Source organism: Mastigoproctus giganteus, chromosome 3 (genome assembly GCF_048544385.1).
Source record: "Mastigoproctus giganteus isolate SK-2022 chromosome 3, ASM4854438v1, whole genome shotgun sequence".
NCBI lineage: Eukaryota > Metazoa > Arthropoda > Arachnida > Uropygi > Thelyphonidae > Mastigoproctus > Mastigoproctus giganteus.
Genome location: NC_143577.1, coordinates 59,269,304 through 59,293,913, shown reverse-complemented (window position 1 = coordinate 59,293,913; position 24,610 = coordinate 59,269,304). Strand labels below are relative to the sequence as shown.

At 37.7% G+C, this 24,610-nt stretch overlaps 1 protein-coding gene across 1 annotated transcript in view; it reads right to left on the bottom strand.

Annotated features, from left to right (window-relative positions):
- Positions 1–24,610, bottom strand: part of LOC150088044 (gamma-aminobutyric acid receptor subunit beta-like) — a 239,974-nt gene that overhangs the window by 100,065 nt on the left and 115,299 nt on the right. The window contains exons 5-6 of the mRNA XM_090369302.1: positions 20,736–20,818; positions 1,801–1,932 (exon numbers count right to left, since the gene is read on the bottom strand). Of these exons, the coding sequence (XP_090225428.1) occupies positions 1,801–1,932; positions 20,736–20,818 (215 nt within the window). The remainder of the gene's footprint in view (positions 1–1,800; positions 1,933–20,735; positions 20,819–24,610) is intronic.

Genomic DNA, 24,610 nt, shown 5'->3' with positions numbered 1-24,610 from the left:
TGTGGGGATAACGGCGACGATACCACTGACTGTGCTACCGCGCCGACCACCATAAATAACGGGAAGCCCTTCTATAGAAGCCAATCAGAGGATGCCATTGAATCACTCAATCTAAGCAGTTGGTTCAACCAACTAGGTTGATGCTCAGCCAGAATCCACTACACCAATGGAATTCCCAACCAATCCGATTTCAACAGACCCCTTAAATTCAGTTTACCTCACCAAATATCAGCTAATGGACGCAATAAATAGCTTAGCACCTACTGCCGCATCGGGTGCAGACGGGATTCCTCATAGATTTGTTGTTGATCCTATCTTGTCGCTATTTAACAAGATCCTTAAAATTTCCCTTCTATGTGGCATGCCTATATGTCGATAAGAAATATAGGCAGAACGCACTCCATCGACTTTCTTCCCAGGACTATGTCACAAGACATTAGAACCTGCTACCAAAGACCTGTCCATGACTGAATCATGGACAGGTCTTTGGATGTTGAAATCTTTCTGTGCCTGCTCGGATGATTGTCTCCTGCACTATAAAAGGGCTTCATCCTGGAAATAATGGTGCATGCTAACACGCTGTTGTAAATATATTTTAATGTGTAAATTTGTCATTTTTGTGCTCCTGGCTTAATCATGTTGTATAATTGGTCGTAATGCTGTTTTTTTCTTTCTTTTTTTTGTTCTTCTCATCTTTGTTTATTATGTTGTGTTATTCCTTTTATGTAAACCCTTGGTTTGTAGTCGTGAAGGGTGTTGCGTACAGAAATGTGCCTTCTGTATACAATAAAGTGTTATGTACGAGTATATACAAATAAAAATATATTTTTTTATTTATACTCTCTCTTTTTTTTATTTTTTTTTATTTGGTAGTTGTTGGCGCATCGGCTTCTGTGGCCATAATGCACTTCCCAAGGTTTTTGCAGTACTTTGATCCAAGCCCGAGGCGGGATTCGAACCTATACTCTCTCGGACGACCGCATAAGGTGAGAGAAGTCAAAGAATCACAAACATTTAAATATTTAGTAATCATGGGGGGGGGGGAAATTTAGTAATCATGAACCATATCGCTCAAACGTATCTACTTTTTCACCAGAGCGCATGACAACTCGAGTATCTGCATTAAACTTACTTAAGACCTATATTCATAAAAGCCATGGTACTGAAATGATTTTTGATTCTGAATTCTACTCTGAAGCGTTCCGAACAATGAGATAGCTTCTGGTCTATCAGAAGGGGAAACTATCTGGATCACCCACTGCATTTCAGTCTTTCTTTGTGTCTACTGCTATAGCGCTCAGTAATCATTAGTCCAATGAATAATCAGTAACCTTGATTTTTAGCGGACAAACACACATACCGGCCAAGCGAGCCATACCCCTTAACCTTTTTCCAACGTCCCTTGGCTAATTACTATGGAGTGAATTCTGGAACTCAACTTGTACTTTGAAATTTTCAAAACAGTAATAAAGATATATTTTTTAAATTTATTTTATTATTAGTTGCCAATATTCTGACAGAACCTTTATTAATAACTTATTGAAAAATTAGGATATGGATTTTAAAGAAGGAAATTATTAAGTAAATTGCTTTTCACTGGTAAAAACTGAACAGTGACCACCTATATTATATCGTTTAGGAGGAATTTCAAATCAATACAACATTTCGATTTGATTTACCCATATCCAAAAACATTCATACATCGTGCATCCCAACAGAAAATAAATTCAAATTCAGCTTCGGAAAACACGTGATGAATTTTGTTATAATGAGAAAGTCAAAGTATAATTTGTACATTACCTGTGGCAAGTTTCTCCATGCGATCTTTTGTTTCATAGCGTATAATTGAAAACTGCGGCAGCTCAGCCATCTCAACTCCCACAACAGGGGTAAGCGTCCAATACATCACCACATCACGCACTGTATATCCATCTGTAATAAACATCAAATATTTATCACTCTTCAAAATAGCACTTTATTTACTCTGGTGCCTTGAATCTAATTTCATATTTCTATAATTTATATATTAAGGTAAAGGATCGATGGCCAGTGAAAGGCATCGCATTTCTGTAATACAATTCCGGAAATGCATTATCTGCCTTAAATGTCAAACTTTCTCAATGGTTTCTCCCTCTGGAATTGATGCAAATTCTGGTTTACGGTTTCAACCCGATTTCCCATATGTTCTGTTGAAGAGCTCTTTCTCATTTTATCATTCTTTGAACTCTTTTACGAGTAACTGCATTCTCTTTCTATGCAGCTTTCTTGTTTACTGCATAAAAAGTTATTTTATTACACGTCCATTTTCTCATATTTATATCCCCATCTTCCATGTTCCTCTTAAAAGCTACTGCCATATTGTTAATCTAATGTTAGTATTACCATAATGATGCAAGGAAGAAAGCTTTACCAGCTGCTAAATTAATCATACTAAACGTAACGTGCGTGTATTATATCTAATCATTGTTCAGACCACCTTTATTTTTAGATTAATTTCCAACCTATAAAAGAGTAGGAGGGAGTTTGAATTTCTCCCAATAATCAATTACTCTTTATGATTAAAGAGGCCTGACCGCTCTGGATTCATTATTATTATTTTGGATTATTTGCTTGACAGAGAGCGAAATGGAGACAGAATAAATAATGACAAGTTTAATATTAATTGGAAAACACACATAAATTAAATTAGATACATACAAAAGCTTTAGGTTGGTTTGTTAACCTTCATCAGTCAAACTGACAGTTAAGAGTGTGGAACATGAGGGCGTGTACTGCCAGTCATGTATATGAAACTGCAAGATGCAATAGTTAATAATTTGACGTTGAAGCCTGTGGCTGTGATGTATGTAGTAGTAGTGGCATGTGATGCAAGAAAGCAAGCGTATGAGCTTATGCAGCATCAGCCAAAAAAAAAAAAAAAAAATTTATACAACCATCCCCTATAAATGCCTGTCCAGTTCCTCCTTGAATTTATTCAACCTATCAACTTCCACAACGACAGATGGAAGTTTGTTCCAGCAATTAACCACCCGCTGGCTAAAGGCAAATTTCCGCAAATCTAATTCTACATCTGTCTTTCCTCAATTTGAATTAATGCCCCTTAAGGTTGGTAATCTGAACAAGTGGAAGAATCCCATCAGAATTCAGCGTGCTCAACCCATTCAAGGCTTTATACAGCTCAATCAGATCACCTCACAGGTGCCTAGTCTCTAGCCACTGCAATTTACAGAACTTAAACCTCTCTTGGTAAGAGGATCCCTTCATTCCCCTCACCAATCTTGTTGCCCTTCCCTGTACACGCTCAAGCAACTCTACATCCTTCCTAAAATGAGGCCTCCAGACCTGTACGCAGTATTTAAGGCGTGGCCTTGCCATTGCCTGATACAAAAGGATAATCACCACCTTTTCCCTACTAGCAAAATTCCTGTATATCATTGACAAAACCCCATGACCTGCCCTGGCAGCCTGTCTGCATTGCTCAGAAAACTTCATATCTGACTGCACAATTACTCCCAGGTCTTTTTCATTTTTTACCACCTTAAGTGTAGTACCACACAGTTGGTACTTTTATCTCGGGTTACTTCTACCCATATGCAGTATTTTGCATTTGTCAAGGTTCAACTTCAGTTGCCACTTCTTAGCCCATCTGCCCAAATTTTCTAGATCCTGTTGCAGTAGCACACTGCCATTACTGTCATTAACAACCCTGCCAACCTTTGTATCATCTGCAAACTTCAACATTAAGCCTGATATACCTTCACCAATATCATTGATAAATATACAAAACAACAGTGGACCCAACACCGAACCCTGTGTGACTCCACCAATAAAGTTAGTCCCGAAAAGCAGAGCCCATTGATTACCACCCTCTGTCTTCTCCCACTCAACTTACCCTTAATACCATTCTGCTCCAATTTGTACGATAGTCTTCCATGCGCAACAGTGTCAAAAGCTTTCCTGAAATCCAAGTATATGATATCAAAATTATTTTTTTGTATCCAGTTCCTTTGTAACCACATCATAATACCCAATCATATTTGTCAGACAAGACTTTCCCTTAACAAACCCATGCTGTGTCTGAATTATTGCTGCAGTCTTGTCTAGCAATGATCTTTAACCAGTGACTCCATTATTTTACGCGGAACAGAAGATAAACTAACTAACTGGTCTGTAATTACTCGTGTCACCCTTCGATCCCTCTTTGTGAATTGTGGATACATTTATACATCTCCAGTCCGTGGGGATTTCCCCTGAGTTCAAGGATGCTCTCATAATTATGGCTAAGGGTTTACTTACTTCCTTTCCTATGTTTAAATTATGTGAACGTTGCCAACGTTTATCATTCATCGAAATGGTTGTTTCAATGATAGGGTGGACACGACATCCACTGCTTCTGTTGACTGAGCATTACAGCATGTGATGCTGTAATGCTGTACTGAGGTATTACAGCATGTGATGCTGTAACGCTGTACTGAGGTATTACAGCATGTGATGCTGTAACGCTGTACTGAGGTATTACAGCATGTGATGTTCAACGACTCCAACAAGGCGCGTCACCGGTAGTGGCGAGACCTATCTACAATCACGACATCGCGGTGTGGGTCAATGTCGTGGTGGGTTGACCAGAAGTGTTCGGCAATGGCCAAGTGTTCTATGTCCGATAAGCGGACGGCTCTTTCGTGTTCCGAAAAACGTTTTCCGAGCCGTCTCCCAGTTTCTCCAATGTAGCAGCTAGTCCAGTCACGGCAAGAGATGCGGTAGACTTGACCACTTTGTAGTAAGGTGGGAACCGGTGTTTTCAGTTTAGAGATGAGGATTCGTGTAACTTTCTGCCTATGAGTTGTACGCGTTTTATCCCATGTGATTTTAGGACCCTAGAAACCTGTTGTGATAAGTTTGGGTAGTATGGGATAAAGGCGCTCGAGGTTGAATCATTACCTTGGATATTCCTGTTGGTCGCTACGTGGTCATGTGTTTGTAGGTCACACCTGTCAAGGGCCCGGTGTTATTTTGTTTATTTTTCAATGATATTGATGGCATATCAGGTTAATGTGGAAGTTTTCAGATGACACAAAGGTTGGCAGAGTTGTTAATGACAGTAATGGCAGTGCGCTACTGCAACAGGATCTAGAACATTTGATGGGCAAATGGGCTGAGAAGTGACAACTGAAGTTTCCACTTCATTGACAAATGCAACATTGCCATAACATTGTCAAATGCAAAATATAGAATATGGGTAGAAGTAATCGCAGAGAAATGTACTAACTGTGTGGTCATACACCTAGGGTGGTAGAAAATGAAAAACACCTGAGTAATTATGCAGTCAGATATGAAGCTTTCTGAGCAATGAAGACAGACTGCTAGAGCAGATCATGGGGCACCGTCAACGATATACAGGAATTTTGCTAGTAGGAAAAAGGAGGTGATTATCTCTTTGTATAAGGCCATGATCAAGATACTCCTTGAGTAATGCGTACAGGTCTGGAGGCCTCATTTTAGGAAGGATGGAGAGTTGTTTGGGCGTGTACAGAGAAAGGCAACATGATTGGTGAGGGGAACAAAAGGGTAGTCTTACGAAGAAAGACTTAAGTTCTGCAAATTGCAGCGCCTGGAGCTTAGGCACATGCGAGATGATCTGATTGAGGTGTATAAGGCCTTGAATGGGTTGAGCAGGCTCAATTCTGATGGGATTCATCCTCTTGCTCATATTACGAACCTGAGGAGGCATAAATTCAAATTGAAGAAAGACAGATGTAGAATTAGATTTGCGGAAATTTAGCCAGCGGGTAGTTGACTGCTGGAACAAACTACCATTTGTCGTTGTGGAAGTCAATAGCTTAAATAAATTCAAGGAGTAACTGGAAAAAAAGTTTAGAGGGAATGGGTGTGTGAAATTTATTTATTTTATTTATTTATTTTATTATTATTATTTTTAATTTTTTTGGCTGATGCTATATAAACTTGGTTTCTTGCATCACATGCCTTGATTACTACTATCCCAAGGGTTCTCTATAGGAAGGAGGCCAGAGATCTGAGATGGCCAGTTCAACCTTTCGAAGCTCATATCATCAGATCAGTCGGCCACAACTCGAGCAGTATGATATGTACCGCTGTCCTGCTGATACCAGTATGAGCCTTCTTGATGTGCATCAGCAACTTAGGCCATATTGTGCCGTATATAATACGTTTATAACTTTCGCGTGTTCTGCGATCGATATGCTGTTTTGGTGGACAAAAAAAACCCGAGTTTCGGGGAGAATAAACTATCATGCCACTCTTGTGTGAAACCAACCTGCCTCAGCCACTTGTGAAAACATCCATAAAAGTGCCTCGCGTCATTGACGGGATTCGAAGTCAGGTCTTTTCCATCCTCTGCTACCTGAAGGAAAAGACCCGAGAAAAGTGTGCTACTCATGAATGCCCACTTGTCAGCAGTCCCTTAAGTTCAGCCCTCAATAAGATAAACTGCCTCAAATTTTAAATCCAACTGTGCTACCCACGAGGGCTCTGTGATTCGTCACTCCAGAGCAGAACTTTCCATTTGTCTAACACCAAGTTGGCCGGTATATGACAATAGTTCAGGTGATTAGTGGCTTGTGGACTGCTCCTCGAGCGTAAAGATATATATCATGCAGTATCCTACGCAATATACTGCTGTGGATATGTGTCCTAATAGTCTCACTGAGAATCTCCGTGTTCTTGGACGACACGGCTTTAACTGCGTTCCGTACGGACGATTCTTTGTAGGGCTTTTCCTTCAGTGACGGTTTCAGCGCCAGTCCCTTCTATTTGCGAATCGTGTCACCAAACGTCGACACTGGGACCTTCAGTGCCATAGAAATGTTACGTACAGATAGATTTCTTTTGTGGTATCTTATCATTTTGCTTTGGAATATGTTAACTCCGTTGGTCGGGGCATCTTTACAATGATCGAACATTGCTCCCTATTACTCTCCGTATTTATTGTACCCAACCCTTTTAAAGTTAACACAACGCAAAATGCTTCCCTAGAAATCTGTGTACACTGCTCAGAGAACTTTACATCGACTTCATAATTCAAATCCTCAATTCCTTTGATGTTTCAATGTAACTACAATATTTCTTTGGAAATAATTCATCCATGGTACAAAACTGTTTTATTTTAAACTCAGTAGTTTATATAAGAAAATTGTTGGTAATTATTATCAGTTGTTAATTTTCTTTAAAAAATATAAGTATAAATTCGCTTTTCTAGGATGCTGAATTATATTTTTTGAAGTATAAGAGGTTGTTCACTTAATAGACAGTACACTGTTAAATGTTTTCAGCTTTAATATATTCAAGAAATGTTTTGTTCTGCATGCATCATATCTGCCCCTTTCCTTAATGATATTCCTCTTACTTCTTCGTCTAGCTCACTGTTCTACTCTTATTTCTGTCGCATCTTTCCATATTTCATCTTTTCCCTCTACATAACTCATCCGAAATATCTCGCAAACAATTTATTTCGACCATTACTGGAACCTCAGTTTCTTCCTCCGTTATTTAAGCGATTCTTTTCTCACAATTGCAGATAGCTCAATCTTCTTAAGAATTCACAATTTCTTAAATTAGTTTGCCGATATCTTCTTTTTGCTTTTGTCAGTTGCGGTCTTTTATGAACACAGTGTAAAATATACTGTACTGTGTTGTCAAATGTTCTCTCTTTCTCTCTCTCTCTGTATCTATCTTTTTATATTCAGATCAACTTTCAACTGCTTTAATACGAAAAACTACGGATACTCGACAAATTTACCAAATAATCTTTAAATAATAAAGCGTTCATTTCTGATTACCGGTGGGAGTCTACTCCTCTGCTCTACCTTCCATAACTCCCAGTGTCTGTTATTCACCAAGTTGCATCTCCTCTGTTGAGTTGTGTGATGTCAAGAGTTTGTAAGATCTGAAAATCTTACAAAAATAAAATATTTTTTTTGACTTCTGAAGTTAGTTTTCCTTTTTGGATTCTTGCCGTTGGGAGAAATGTTAATAGCGTCAGTTCAATAAACAAGAATTATCCAGTAAGGATTGTAAAACTTAAAAGGTAGGAAGAACGAAAAACAGAAAAATTAGCTTCACATCCGTCAAAACAGAAAACTGACGGAAAATACTATAGCAAGCCCAGCAGGTGGTACGGCGCAACAAGTTTATGAGGGGTCACGCACCGGAAACGCATATGGCAAAACGCACACACAAGCCTCTAAAAATAGACGCGATGGTCTCCAGTGACACATTTGTGGTTTGTCTGTAGTGCTATGGAGACAAGCTGTGATGACCCAGAAGGAGTTGTTTTGATGCATTCGGCCTACATGAAAGAGCTCAACGGATGTAAACAGGTAGGAAATAAAAAAGGAGAGGGGTATTGTGAATCACGTGACACAGGACTGGCTGACCTGCCAACTAATGAAAGGATAAAAATGAAGATAGGAAGGAGGAGATTGGTAGAACACTGTGGAGAGGCGTGACAGACTGGTAAGAAAAATTTGTGGATGGAGACGGACAAAAAAAGAGTGTCAGTGAGTTGGGCAGTAAGAGGAGAGTGGGTCAGTGTCAGTGAGTGGGGCAGTAAGATGAGAGTTGGAGAAGAAAAGAAAGGAATGAGTTTTTTTAGATACAGTAGCCGGTGGAGAAAAGTGGCTAAGTTTAATGTGTAGTCAGTATGAGGGGTAGATAAGCTTTAAGTGAACAGTTAAGTCGTTGATCTAATAAGTTAGTGAGAGAAGCAGTCGAGTAAGTGGAAAGATGATGTTGGAGCGCAGAAGTCGGTCAGATAATCAGTCAAAAGGAGACTGAGTTTCGAAGTGAGAGATGAACACGTGCCATAGGAAAGAGGGAAAATTTTTCAAGATCCTTAAAGCAGATGAGAAGGAGTCAACTCCATTATGAAGGAACGAGATTGCCTGATATTTCTGAGAGCAAGTACGCTGGAGCTGATGAAATCCGAAGCCGGACAAAAAGAGTACAGCCATTCTGATCAGATGAAATTAATGCGTCCATAAAGAAATACAAAGGTACCCAGGAAGGAATCCAGCATCTTATGTCGAACGCCCCCAGTGATTGTGAGATGCGACCCAGATAGAAAGGATCCCCTACTCGCTTAGAGAAGGATGTACCGTGAAGTCTGCCAAGTTATGTCAGTAAGTGATTAGTTTGTTTAAGTACTCTCACCATCACATCGATTATAGACACTTGATAACCAATTTATCAGAACTTTTGATTGAACACATGTATAAGTAGTACTATATTGTAATGAATAAGTTAGTGAATGTTATGAACTGAAGGACATTACCCAGGGCAAGTCAATATATATAAATAAATTTTGGAAGGGAATAGATATAAAATTTTTGAAGTGATTGATACTTGTTAATATTTGGTTAAATAAGTGAATGACTAAGTATGAATTTTGGAAGGGGATAGACGGATGTCAGTAACCCCCGAATGTGCAAGTAGTTAATTGTAGAAATTTGATAGTAATAATTACCTAGATTAGAGAAGGTTGTAGGCTATAATCTGTTAGAAAACAGAGTAATGATTTATACTGAAATTAAGAGTATCGGAGCTTATCAATTTGGAGTAGGAATTGTTTTGTAATGAAAGGAGAATGTTAATAGATTCTTTGAAAGTCAATTGAACTCAGGAGTAAGGAAATAGAAACATTTTGTTAGTTAAAAGGAGGAGATAGTTGATTATGATTTATGTAAAGGAAATAGCCCTCCTTGAGTTTACTCAATAGGCAAAATACCTTGCTCATATACATTTTGTTATAAGAAGATGAAATTAAATCTATTTGGTCATGAGTTTAATAAATTTCCTTTGTTTGATGTATCTATGTAAAAGTGTCCAATAAACTGTATTTTTATTATACAACATTTGTGTGTCTCTTTGTTGTTCTGTGTAAAGCCTATCCAAAGGGAATTAAACTCATCAAGGAGATTTTCCCCTAGAACTTGGAATTTTCTGAAGTAAAATAGTCAGATGCGCAAGTGGGGAGTTATTATAAAGGGGAGTTGTTAATAGGGGAATAAAATATAAATAATATATAAAATAACATTTCATAAATACACCCCCCCCCCACAAGTTTCAGCTTGGACTATATTCTGATTTAGTGATCATATAAACTTGATGGACTGCTAATTATGGGTGGACTGCTATTATGGGTGGTCTACCTAGACTTGCTGCTAATAGTGTTTGCAGTCTGCCAAGATGTACCTAATGTGGAAAGTGCATCTTTGGTGAACCCATCATTCTTTTGGACTTTGTTCAATTAAGTCAGCTAATGTGGATTCTTTTTTCTGGTGGCATCTTCCTTAAGGCTGAACTGCATCAATGTGCACTTTTTATAATTGTTGTACTGACTACGTTTTAGTGAGCTTCCTATCTAATGGAATTTATGTGTATTGTATAAGTGGATTCATGTACCCAGGTCTCTAAGTACGGTATCGTATAATATGGCGGGGATGCCAATTTTGTCAGGGAACGCCTAATATAATAAATTTAAAAAAAATGTTGATTCGGATCTTTTTGGAAGCTCCTCGAATTGCTACGGGGAAGCTCCTCGAATTGTTAATTGAAAATAGGGCCTTGAAATGCACTGCGATGCGATTTATAGCACATCAACCGGGCAAGGAAAGGTTTTTCCAACTTGGTGAAGTGAGAGGACACAGTATTGCGTTTTGTTTTAGGAATTTAACGGAAAACAATTTTAGTCAAAGTTTACTTATATTCAGTATAAATGGGACTGAACAAATATTCAAACGCCAACTGCTTGAGATCGGATGCAAATTAGAAGTAAATCTAGGAATGGTATAGAATACTTGAGTATTCTATACCATACCAATACTTGTAAGACAATCTTTTAAGGGCATGAACTGTTGCGCACCTTGCCACGTTGCATTTTACCCTGGAGAGAAACGGGTTCTTCTAAGACGAAAATGCGCCGTGTCATCGGGCTCACACTGTGCACAAGTGGTTAGAGGAACACAGTGAAGACATCATCCATCTTCATTGGCCTTCAAATTCGTCTGACCTCAATCCAATTGAACACCTGTGGAATTTTTGGGAACAGGAAGTGAGATGTGTGGACAGGCAGCCGTCATCTTTTGTGGAAAGCATTGCAGTCAGCATAGCCGGAGTTCCCTACGGACGCTTTCAGACATCTAGTGGAATCAATGCCTAAGCGAAAGCGGCTGTTATCCGTGAGAATGGTGCGCCAATACCATATTAGATAGGTGGTCAAAATTCAGTGATCACTGAGTGCATGATTGCATGTACACTAATGCCAGCAGCATAGTAAATAAATTTGATGAATTTGAAGTACTCATTAAGTCATCAAAATCCATTGTACGGATATTGGAGACATTGTGTCACGGACAGAAGGGATGCAGAATTTGAATATGGGGGTATAATGTGTACAGAAAAGCCATCTCGGACAGGAAGGGGAGCAGTTATGCTCTTAGTTAGCAAGAATTATTAAATCTAAGACAGCGCATCCAGATTACTTGGGTAACCAGTGCAATGTTTATTCAGTTCGGTGTGACATAAGCACTGGGAAAACTAAAATGAGAACAGGAGTGTGCTATAGGCGTAATGACTGCAATGAGTATACAAACAACTACACAGAGAAATAGTGGGCCAGGAAATTAAAATGTCTTATAAAGAGGAGTTCATCTTTCCACATAATGAATAGATGTGGTTTGCTAACTCACACAATGCAAGACTTTTGCGGATTTATTGAATAACTGAATTCTACAGCAGAAAGTTGGAAAGGTAACAAGACGAAGAAATATTCTTGATCTGATTATCAACAGTGATTCTTCGTGCATTAAGAATCTGAAAGTAAAAGACCCACTGGGTGGATATGATCTTAATATACTTATGTGAGATTTAATTAAAGATGTAATTACTGTCAAGGGTCTTTTGCTTTTGTCAAGACAACCAACTGATGATGTTACCAACAGCAAATTCTAAATGGGACGCATTCAGGAAAGTAATCGTAAACATTGCTATGCTTTTCATACCAACTAAGAAATGCTGTTCAAAGATTAGACCTAAATGGATGTCAGATGAACTGTTGAGACTTGTGGCAAAGAAGAAAAATGCACAGGGTGTAAATCAATTATTACGCGATACAGAAGCCCATGGTAGATAAAAAGTAATCTGCAATCAAGTCATAAAGGGAGTTAGGCAAGCTTAGGTAGATTATGAGAAGTCTCTGGCAGAGAATGCAAAGAAAAGCAGCAAAGACTTCTTTACTTATACTAACAGTAGAAGGAAGGGGTTGAATCACATTGGTCCCGTGGATGCCGATGGTTTAACTGTTACTGATCCTTCTCAGATTGTAGACAAATTGAATAGGTATTTTGTATAAATATTCACAAACGAGGAATTCTTTAAGTAAGACGATTTCCAGTAGTTAATGAAACTCTAACAGGAAACTAAATGATTTTGTGATAACTGAGAAGAAAGTGGAAAAAAAAATTGTTGAAATTAAACATAAAAAAGGCGACTGGGGTGGATGGGATCTGTCCAGTTATAATTAGGGCGGTAACATAGGAGGTAATCAAACCCTTAACCATAATTATGAGAGCATCTTCGGATTCAGGGAGGTCCATATGATCTGTAAATTTGTGAATGTGTCCCCAATTCACAAAAGGGATCAAAATGTGATGTGAGTAATTAGAGACCTGTTAGCTTCTTCTTCTTCTTCTTCTTCTTGGTCCTTAGCTGGCAGCTGGGGGAGGCAGTTGGCCACGCAACCAGTATGCTGCTGTAGGTGCCGCAGGGTTTCGGACTTGCTCTGTGATGTTCTTCCATACGTTACGATCCATGGCGTCAGTCCTGGCCTGGTTAAGGTCGAGACGTCGGCTCTTCAAGTCATTTTCCACTTGCTTGGCCCACGTTTTCCTAGGCGCGGTCCGTTGGATGCTCCATTGGGTGGGTCGTTGTCTCCAAAGGAGTGTGGATGGTATTCTGTTCGTGCCCATTCTACATACGTGGCCAAACCATCTAAGCCTTCGCTTCTGGATTTGGTCGGCAATGGTTGGTTGCTGTTGGCATCTGGCGCGGATGATATCATTAGTGATGCGGTCACGAAGTGAGATGCCCAAAATCTGCCGCAGGCATCGCATTTGGAATACCTCAAGTTTGTTTAAATCTAGCTTGAGACAAATCCATGTTTCTGATCCGTAAAGGAGAATGGGCAGGATCAAAGTCCGGAAGAGTCGGATTTTAGTCTTTGAGGAAATGTTGGTCCTCTTCCACAGACACCATTTGAGCGAGGCGAACGCAGTGGCCGCCTGTCCAATTCTGCTGTGGATTTCCATGGTGGATGCAACTTTCTTCTCCTGGACCAGCGACCCAAGGTATTTAAAGTCCTGCACTTGCTCGATCTGGACGCCTTCGAAATAGATGGTGGCTTGCGACCCATCTGTTGTCAGGGCCTTTGTCTGTTAGCTTAACCTGTGTTCCAGAAAACATAATGGGGTCACTAGTTAAGGAAGTAATGCACGACCATCTTGAAAGGAATGCAATTATACTACAGGTATAGCATGGACTTAATAAGGGGCGGTCTTGTATGACCAAGCTGATTGGATACTATGATGCAATAACAAAGGAACTGGATGCAAAAAATAAATTTGATATTATATACTTAGATTTCAGGAAAGCTTTAGCTACTGTTGCACATAAAAGACTGCTGTATAAATTGGAAAATTGGAGAGTGTGGCATTAAGGGCAAGTTACTGCCATGAAAAAGGGTTGGTTGAAGCAGAGAAGAAAGAGAGGTTAGTAATGGGCACTCTCTTCATAGACTAATCTTATTAGTGGATTCCCCCAGGGTTCAGTTCTAAGCCCACTGGCGTTTTCTATATTTATTGATGATATTGGAGGAAGGTATATCAGGCTTAATGTCTAAGCTTGCACATGATACAAAGATTGGTATGATGGTTAATGACAGTAAGAGAGGTATACTACTGCAACAAGATCTAGAAAACTTAGGCAGATGGGCTGAGAAATGGCAATCGAAATTTAACATTGACAAATGCAAAGTATTGCATATGGGTAGCACTAATATCCCAAATTAACATACCAAATGTTTCAAACTCTACCATGTGGTAGTGTCAATTTTTGGTATGTTAATTTGGGATATTAGTGCGTGAAGTAGTTCATGTTAAGATATTTAGTAATGAGTATGAGTAGGAAAAGTGTATAAGGCCTAATGAATGCTTATGTCTGATAAATGAAATTTAGCCATATATACTCTGTTACCCTCATAGAATTCATATGGACTAACGCTAAGTTTAATATATGTAATAACCGTCCTCAAGATACCTTAATATACTATACGTTAGGGTGCTTGTAATCTCCTTAAGACTACACGGATCAGTTGCCTTGAGGGTAGCCTTTAAGCAGCAGAAGTAAGAGGAAATGTCGTATGTGAAGGATACTTAAAGCCAAGAAAAAGTTGTGAGTAGCTGTGAGTTAACTGATGAACTTCAGCTTTAACAGATATCCTAGTTGATGGGCTTCCTGAATGTGGAACGTTTCGGGCAGACTCATTTCCATTCAAATTGTGTGAATCCCATTATCGTAAACGAATAAGATGTTGATCTTAGCTACCAGCGAAAAGATGGTTTGAATTGAACAGTGTAAGAAAGGAAGGAATACAATGACTAGTCTAGTGATGATAGAAAGGTCACGGGGCAGGAGTCACAGTATACTCAGCTTATTCCCACAAATGGACAGATGTACGAAAAATTTTGAATCGATTGGTATTTCTGCAGAGTGCGGAATGGCTAGAAAAAATTTTTTGTTTGCAGTTTTCTTTTCTTTTTTTTTTTGTAATTGTTTTGCTATGTACAATCATAAGCGAGAACTCTGATTCACTGATTACCTTGGAGTTTACAATTCAGTTGAGCTCTGAAATTCAAAAACGGTTGTGTATGTGGTCAGTTAAGCAGAAACTCTTTAAAGGCTTTTCAAGTGGTAGACAAGTTAGCTGAAACTCAAATGTTTTCATCCCATTAACTGGGAAGCCTGTCATAGAATAAAAGTCATTTATAGATATGATTTAGTGATTGTTATGGCTGCACAATTTGGTCACTTGCCACAGGTGCTACTAGATAAGCTACTGCAATATATGCGTGTTAAAATACGATATGAATTAAGCCCTTTTAGAAGGTTTTGCCTCAGGAGTCACAATCGCTAGCGCCAGCCCTGGTGATGGTATTAAGTGCGTATTTTTCGTAACAACAATTATCTTTCAATCCATTCACTAAGAATTTGTTTGTAACATGTGTACGGAGAGACAGATTGACATTAATTATGAAATACTCAAAGATTGTATAACCTTGACGATTTTTGCGATTTCTCGAAAGTGTTTATGGTATTTTACCTGCCATGATAGAGAAAATAATTATTAGAAATAACTAACCTTTTAATAAAGACGCACCATTATATTATTAACCATTAAAGCACTTTTATTATGGCATCAATTATGAGTATCTCAAAAAAGTTCATCGGCTTAATCTAAAAAGGAAACTTAGCGTTAGTTCTTTTGATAAATAGGGTTGCTGTGCGGGAGCGATATAAGGTTAAAAGAATAGCCTGGCGCCAGACCTACAAAGGAAATAAATATTCCTAAAGAAAGGATTTTCTTTAAGTCTAAATGAGCATCATTTCCTTTTCCCATATGGGGAAAGGTCAATCCTCAATTACCAGCGTACTGCAAAGTACGTGAAAAACATGAGACGCACGTTATAAGAGAGAGAAAGAGAGACATAGAAAAGAATTAAACAAGAGATCATTGTTCGGCAGAGATGCTCTCATGCATCGTAAAGGAGAAAAACCAAAGGAAACAAAAAAATCCAATTACTGAAGTTGGAGGAGGAAATTTCAAAGCGAAAAAAACGTACAAGCTACTGTAAATCGAGATTCTTCGGTTATCAGAGGATAAGTGCATATCATCCACTATATGTAGTCTATGTTTGAAAAATTGCTAATCAGAATAATTAATGTTCTTTGAAGGCATGAAAGAGTCATCCTACATATTGGCATTCCATACTGCATTAAGGTCTTCAAAAGATTAATGAAATGCACCTTCAAAAAGCTTCTGGACCATTTCCAAAGGTTGGGCATTATGAGCGCAATATCTAATGGAAAATCTGTTTCTACGACCTCAGAATCCATACCAAATGGATTAGATCGCAGGTAACAAGGATTATATATAAAACACAAAGGATTTACTTTAGTAATACACACTATGTATGTGTCTCCTAACTGAAAGTATCTGAGCTAGGAATGACTCACAGATGCCCTGCATGCAGACAGAAAAGGTGTATACCGGTTTCATAACATGGCTGGTCTCTGCTATGCCTATTCAAATCTCTTCCTTCTCCTTTTGTGTTTTATTGGACGTTATAGAACGCGTTCACGTAGCAATATTTAAATCGCACGCGCGCACGAAGTCGTGTCTTTACACAAGGGAAACACGTGCACCTTTATTTTCTTTCAAAAATGATTGAAAACTTTCAGATATTCAGAGTGTTTGGATAAGGCGAAATGATTTTCTCAGTTCACACACGCATATGAGAAAGCAACAGAACAAGGAACTTCGAGAAAAAGGCACACCTGAGTCTTCAGATTTTACGGGAGCACCAGATGTGCTTTCTTAAATTTATGGAATTCTTAAATCTATATGAACCATCACGGCACTTACATAAATCACCTCAGCTTTTTGTTTGCTATAAATTGTAAGGCTGATGTTATTTTTACATACGAATGCACTGCATGTCATCGAAATATAATTATGAATACAAGTATATATTAAAATGCAGCAACGCATCTCCCTTGCGTATTTATCTTCTGCCATCCTTAAATTCTTGCAAATACAAGAAGTGCTAATTTTGGAAACAGTTTACAAAATTTACACTTTTTCTTCTAATCGAAATTAAAGAGCGATGTGCCTTGTGGACGTTCTCACGTCAGCACATAACACGCCTCCTGAGCTAGATCGATAAAATATTGTCTATTAAATGATTGATTTTCACCACATCGTTCGAAAAAGTGGTGCAAAGCGCTAAATATAATATACCGATTAATGGATACCCGGTGATTAGAAGTAGGAAGAATTTCTTATCCTAATATGAGAACTACTTTATGTTCTGCAACATCGTGCTCTGCATCTTGAAGCATTTTCCTTCTGCAGTTATTAGAGGTAGTCCCATTTACGAACGTCTTTAAAGAGGGTGGTAGTCATGACAAAGCTTTGCCGCTAGATCATGCTCTCTGAGGTATACGATAAGTGGTACTTTGCATTCCTGACGCTTGCATTGTAAAAGACAGACTAATTCGTCTTTCTTTCCACGGAGAGCATACATTTGTACGTTTTCCCCTGATGGACTGTTTTGCGCTTTACAGTTACCCAATGCGTAGCAGCTCGTCAGCTATTTAAAACGCTAAAAATGGAGCTAACTTTGGACAAAAGAACTCTTTTCTTATTTCTACAGTCTTGGAGAGATATTATGACAATCCAGTAATCAAAAATAATTGTCTGAATCAGCAGTCATAGCAAAAAAGATTTAAGGACCTTTAGATAAACAATGAAATTCAGACAAGGAGCAGTTTATTTGATGCAAGGAACACCAATTTTACACCAATAATAAAAAAAAAGGAACCTTGTCGTAAATGCTGTAGCGATCTTTGCACAGAAAGTTTAAAGATAAAAAGAGAATCGCATATTTCCAAAGTTTATTGTAACCCAATAAAATATAAATGCCTCGCTGGTAGCAGAGTGGATATAACCACTGTCCTCTCCTCATCCAGCAAAGAAATCCCAGTCAGTCACGGGAAGAAATTTTAGGGGATTTTTTTTTTCACAACGTGGCTGAATTAGTCGGTCTCAGGCGAGTGTTTTTTTTTTCTTTCATTGGAAAATGTTGTATAATCTTTAGGTTAGTTGTGAATAAAATAAGTTTATATTCTCAAATGTATTAGCTATAAAATATAAATTTATTTCAAGACATTTTCTTGTGTCTAAAATGGCACTTATAATTTTTCACTAGTTAATATTAATCACTACGATGCATTCAGCAAATTACATTTTCCAAAAGCTAACGAAAAAAAAATTAAATTCGTTTTTAAATACCATAATTTAATTTCCAATCTTAATGGTGTTGAAGGTTTTCAGGAATTAGTGTTAAATCTCCAAAATCATTTCACTGGTTGTCGAGTTATTACTTCACACACAGAAAAACCCATCCGATGAATTTAATGAAATGTTGTTATATAGTGGGCAATTATTTTCGATGTGTTTCACTCATGGTTTCTAATTCATCCCTTGATTAGATTCCAGATGTATATATCAAATTCAGAGCGCTGTTGTATCAGTCTCTTAAAACAGTTTGGCTTCTAACTAAAATATACGCTTGTAATCATTTTGCACACCCTCTATTGGGGAAACGTGTTAAAAGGAAATCTTGCAGATTTGGGTATGCAGAAAAACCATAACAAGCAATACACAGATGTCGTCTAATTAACGACGTAAGTCGGTGCTGATATATAACTAGGAGGAGGTACGAATTTGAAGATAGCGTGAGCCGCACTTCCATTAATTAATCAACTGAAACATTTCAGCTAATTAAAATCTTCCCTCCAGAAACGAAAATGTCGGCTGCACAGAAAGTAGGAACACAGCAGACTGGGAGTTAACAAGACAGGGGAATATGAGAAATGAAAGAGCCCTGTTGGGTTAATTCTCCCTGTCGTGCATCTTAGACTGAGTTTTCAATGTAAGAGGATTTTCGTATTATAAATTGATTACATGGGTAATCAATGGGACATTGGACGCGAAAAAGAAACGCAACATAGCCTAGGTGGTTTGTAAAGCGAGCATGGTATTATAAAGCGAGAACAGTTAAGTTCTCGCTTTATATACCATGGGACGTGGTAATGTGGATCTAGTTTGTGAGCGAAGAGAAAAGCAGAATATTTAAATAACAAATATCAAGAAAATACGGGCTTACAAGGATCGACTGTGGCGTGTACTCATTTAATATGTAATCACAATGATTTTCCAGAACTAAACAAACGCCAGAAGGAGGAAATTTTATCAATAAATACTGTTTTAACTATTTCAGAGACTCTAAACAAAAGTTTAATGGTTTCACTGGTCATACCTGCGCCTCCTAATATATATATTAACATATACTTGAAACTGAATAACGGTGGTTGGTTGGTATTACTACCAACACAACTTAAGCTATAATGAGCCACGATGTAATTTCTTATTTTCGAAGGTCCATTTGACCAATTAAAAAAAACTTGGAATAATCCTGAGATAAGTCGCATATATATTTCCAGCACGCCTCCGCCTATCTCCAACTCTCTCTCCGAATTATGTAGTTCTCTGGTCAGTTTGCCTGTTTATCTGGATAAAAACCAAGGTATTCCATCCAGAAATACCAAGGTATTTCATCAGAAATACCTTGCTGTCTTTGCCAACAGGTATTTCTGAACGCCTCAAGTAACCCTTCTCTGGCCAGTATGGTGTCATGTGTTTAGCAATCTATAATTCGTAGAAATGAGCGTAAAATTCATGAAGCCTAATTTCTAGAAATAATATGGATGATTGAGTGTTTCCCCCTATTTATGTTTCGTGTTTTTTTGTGTCTGCAATATTGTGTATTCTTCGGTGGACTTTGTTTGTTAGACGAAAAACTGTCAAATTTTCTGGAGATGAAACCGCGCAATCCTTTTCCTGAGACCGATTAACTCAACCACCTTTTGAAAATTGTCAATAAAATTTATTCTCAAAACGCGAACTCATGCATTTTTAACACTGTGTTGGAGGGCAATAATTAAACTATTGTGCTAACGACAAGGGATCTTTCTGGGGCACACAGCAAATTGCTACTATTTTTTTACCATAGACTTCACTGTTTTAATGCATATTAAGTTCTGCAAAACTTAGAAGAGCTTTGCTTCTCTTTCTGATTAGGAAGACCGTGAAATACTTCTTTTCTTATAGTTTTGTTATTATTGTTTTTAGGATCTTCTATTTCCAAAAATAGCTGCCAAAATAACTCGAAACTCTTCATTTACAACTGTGGCACTTCAAATAAATGATCCAGTAATTGTAGATATTCTTAAGCACATCACAAGGACTTTACAAAGCAGTGATGAAATTATACCCTTAATAGTCTATTATTACAGAAGTTTTCAAAACAGCTTTCTAACCTTAAACAGTTACTGCATTAGTTTATTTTTAACTTCTCTCCCCATTTACTGTTTTAATAAAGATATTCATAGCAATACTGTATCAATACAGTATACTGAATTACCATTCCTGTATGTATGCACATCTGTTACAATCGATGTTGTGTACATATTATATGCAGTCCTAGGAGAAGAGAAAGAAATATCAAATGTAAAATTCCTGCATAATAAATGTATATAAAAGACAACACACATGCGTAGGAATAGCTCATCTTGTGGTAAGCGGTATATAAAGAAAGTTTACGTGTATTTGAATATTATTAAATACGTTGAAGTTTTTAATGATATACTTGTTTATTTATACTGCGAATATGATGCTTACAGCCTAAATTTATATTAGGTGTTGAAAAGAAACTTCAACTTTCATCAATAAACTGTTTATTTTCTTAAAGTGTAATAAAGATCCAGGAAAAATAATTAAAAAGTAAAATTTAATAAATACTTACAACTCTCAATCTCCACTGTACAATTCTGGGAATCTAAAGGATAATAATGCAGATCCATCATGCATGCCAACGTTGTCGTAAACCTTTACAAGAATGAAAAAATTAATATATATATATACACATTTAAATATAAAAACTTATATTGCATTAAATTATATATTCAATTATATCACACTCAAAGAGCGATTTTATCCTTACTACTTTGGCCCTTTAATACTTAATAAACACATTTTGAGAGAAGTGCATTACACAAAAGGTTTTCTAGACAGGGTTGAAGAAATAAACGAAAAATCTCATTCACAACGTCAATCAGAATTACAAACCATAAAATTTATTGCTGTTAGTTTGTCTTTGTGGGTATTTCGCATATTTTTTTTGCTTAAATGCTATTTATATTTTCATATTCCATTTTACAGTTTATTTCAATTACAAGAGCCCATAAATGTGCTTTCTTAATAATATTCGATTTCTATTCGAAATAAACACAAAAACTTAATTTTAAAAAAACATTGTCAGCTTTCTTTATAATTTTGTCGAAAATTAGTAAATGGTTGTCGGCGGAGAGGATTTATTAATTTGTGGAACCTAAGAAAATATTAATAAATGGGCACCCAGCATATAATTAACATTCGCTCTGGAAAACATTTATTTAATTTCTTTGGAACCCCACTGGCGCTAGCAACAGCGTATCCCATCAAAATGGGGGCACCCCAGGCAGCTGCCTAGTGAGTAATTCAGTTCTGTTGGCTAGCTATTTTTTGTATATCAACGGATAGTACAAAACTTATGAAAGATGTTTTAAATGTTCAAATTTTTAAAATATATCTCGTGTGCTTACATGTAACACGCATTTCTCATTTAATTCAATGTTGTTTTTAATCAAGCTACTAGTCCAACCTTTTGTTTGTGCTTGTTTTGTTATTTTTAATTCTAAACGGGTAGCACAGTGGTTATAATCTACATTCTCCCACACCGGGTGGAAAAGACTTGAGTCCGAATTCCCTCAAACATTCGAGGAATTTTTATGGGCTTTTTTACACAACGTGGCTGCGTTAGTCAGTCTCAGATGATGGTTGCATGGTTTTTATCTCCAGATAACTAAATATGAGTCGGAATTGATCAATGCCAAGCAGAGCTCCTTCAGGATGACTTTCTTTGGAACAGGCTTTGAGAATGGACAGAAAAGTGGCACTATGTTTTAATGCAGAAAAATGCGCTTGGGGAACAGCAGTCCCAAAATATATTATATGTATACTTGGAGTTGAATTAAAAATAGTAGAGGAAGAGAGGATTCTGGGAGTTACGATATGAGCAGACATCAAGCTTTCTGAGCAGTGTAGATAGGCGACCACGAAAGTAGGGAGGTGATATTCCCGCTATATAAGACAATTTTATACTGCATTCGAAATACTGCGTACAAGTATGGAGATTTCATATGAAAAATGACGATGAGCTTCTTGAAAGGGTCCAAAGACTGGTAAATCGCATGATGAGATTGCTACAAGCAAAGACTTCGATTATGTGGAATACAGAACTTGGCAACCAGACACCTCAGAGGAGACCTGATAGGTGTATAAGAGAGAAGGATTAGTAAAATAAATGAAGGCGGAATTTTTACTGTTGAAAAGAATTCCAGGAGTAGAAGATTTAGACTAGGTTGTAAGAAATTTTATTTTAGCCAGCGGGTAATCGTCGTCATTGTAGGATCTCGTAGCTCAATATGATATTTCTACAATGAGGAATGCAAATGGTCGGTACTTCGAAACACAAGGAAATTTAGAGGGAAAGATTGAGGCTTACATGAGCTGTGAAACTTTATTGTACATGCGTTTCCAAAACTTCCTTTCTGTATGTAGCAAAGAGCAAACTAAGTTTTCACCAAAATTGATTAATATCATTTTATGAAGCAAGTCAGTGCGACTTGTCTTGGTCTTAACACTTCAAACAGCACCATTCTCTAAGGAGAAGTATGCTGTTATATAATTGTAATTTCCATTTATATTTAAAATTATATTCCCAATTTGCAATTTTAATTGTTATTTTTAGTTACCCATGAGGAAATAATCTCAAGGATTACAAATAAATACAAATATATTTCCCATATACGAAGCAATGCTGTTTATTTGAAATGCACAACCAAGGTAAGTTATGAAGAGTGGAAAGTTGTGCAAGGTTTTTTCTTATCATGAAACTGGTGCATTTTACCAATCCACTTCAAGGATAATCTACAGAGGGTGGACAAGACAAGACAATGAAAGGTCTGATATGAAAGTAATAGTTTCTGTAATGGCTGTATGGCGTATTTATGAACAAGCAAAGATGATTTTTTTGTTCTTTCTTGCAGTAGTATTATAAGGTATAAGGTATGTTCGTGTCGGACGGCACCTGGGGTTTCTCCCATCTCCGCGTGTGTTTCGCTGTATCGAGGACAGTACACTGTCAAGCCAGAGACTTGAAAGTGTGTGGGCCATGTCTGTGCAGTGTGATATGTTGTGCCCATTGTTTTGTAAGGACCCATCCTTACAAATATTTAATAAAGTTTTTTTACAATACGAAATTTTTAGAAATCTTCAAGTACCGTGTTAATAGACTAGAAAAGAATAGCGAAAGCTTAAAAATTTCAAGGTGAGTACCGCTTTTTAAAGTTTTTTTATTAAATATTGGGGGACTTAATTGTAGTTTAAACAGTCAGCTTTCAGTTCAAATACCGTGTGTTAGGAAACAATGGAATTTGAAAGTTTATTCCAGACACTCCCAGCTTTAGTTATATCTCTCGTTTGAAAGGGATTCCTTAAGTGAGTCGTTAATTGAAATAGACCGAAACAAATCCCACTTAAGAAAGGGGCAGTACTCAATAGAAAGGGCACTGAGTACGGGAGTGCGCTCTTAAAATTTTAATGGTGCGTCAAATGGCAGGTGTAGGGGCGACGTAGTAGTGGGCGGGGGTGTGAGGTCACAAGGAAGATCTGAAAACTTCTTGGCTGACCGGAACTTCCGTTTTACCTTCTAGAAAGTTCCAGAAATTGCTGGACAAACGGAAGTTCTCACATAAAGGATGGAAGACACGCCCACGGAAGAGAAGAGGAGACGAATGGGAATCACGAGGGAAGGGATGTGGATGTCAGCGATTGGCAGAGGGAAAAGCGGAGGGAATTTTGAAGAGAACCAAGAGAGAAGTTTGTGAGGGTATTCGAGAGAGAGTCGTGGTGAAGTTTGGGTGGTGGCTGCAGTCCTGGGAGAGATGGAAGCTGTAGTGAGAGAATTTGTTATTAGTACTTTGTGAAAATTCTAGAGTCGGAAGGAATGTTCCCTTGAAGAAGCTAATGCAGTCTATGGAAAAAGAACGGAGAAACGCCCACAGAGAGTCCTAGAGGCAAATTACTCAACTGAGCAGTTGAGCGACTGGCCGACCCGGAAGGTATCTCAGTCCACGGACGCAACGCAGACCAAGAAAGGAGATAAAATCCTGTATTAACTCCAGCAGTGCAGTACCCACGGTAGGGAAAACCTCGGATAGATTGCTGTGTTCCCCGGATGAGCAACCTTTCGCCTTCCAGTCCACGCCTCGAGCAGATAGGGAGAGAGACCGAACAGGGAGAAATGCCCACCCAATTGCGTAAGTGCTAGAATAAGTACTAAAAAAAAAATAAATACCTAACTTAGTAATGGAAAGGACTCTAGAAGAACGCTATAAATTTTAGGAGAGAATGCCAAAGTAATAAAAATATATATGTATGTACAATTATAATACATAAAGGGAGATAATTCAAATTAGTAGAGGGAATAAGAATAATGCAATTAGAGTGTAAGTTAATCTGTAGTTGGAAGTGAAGTTCTGTCTTAATATTAGATTTGAAAGAAATGATCAAATAAGT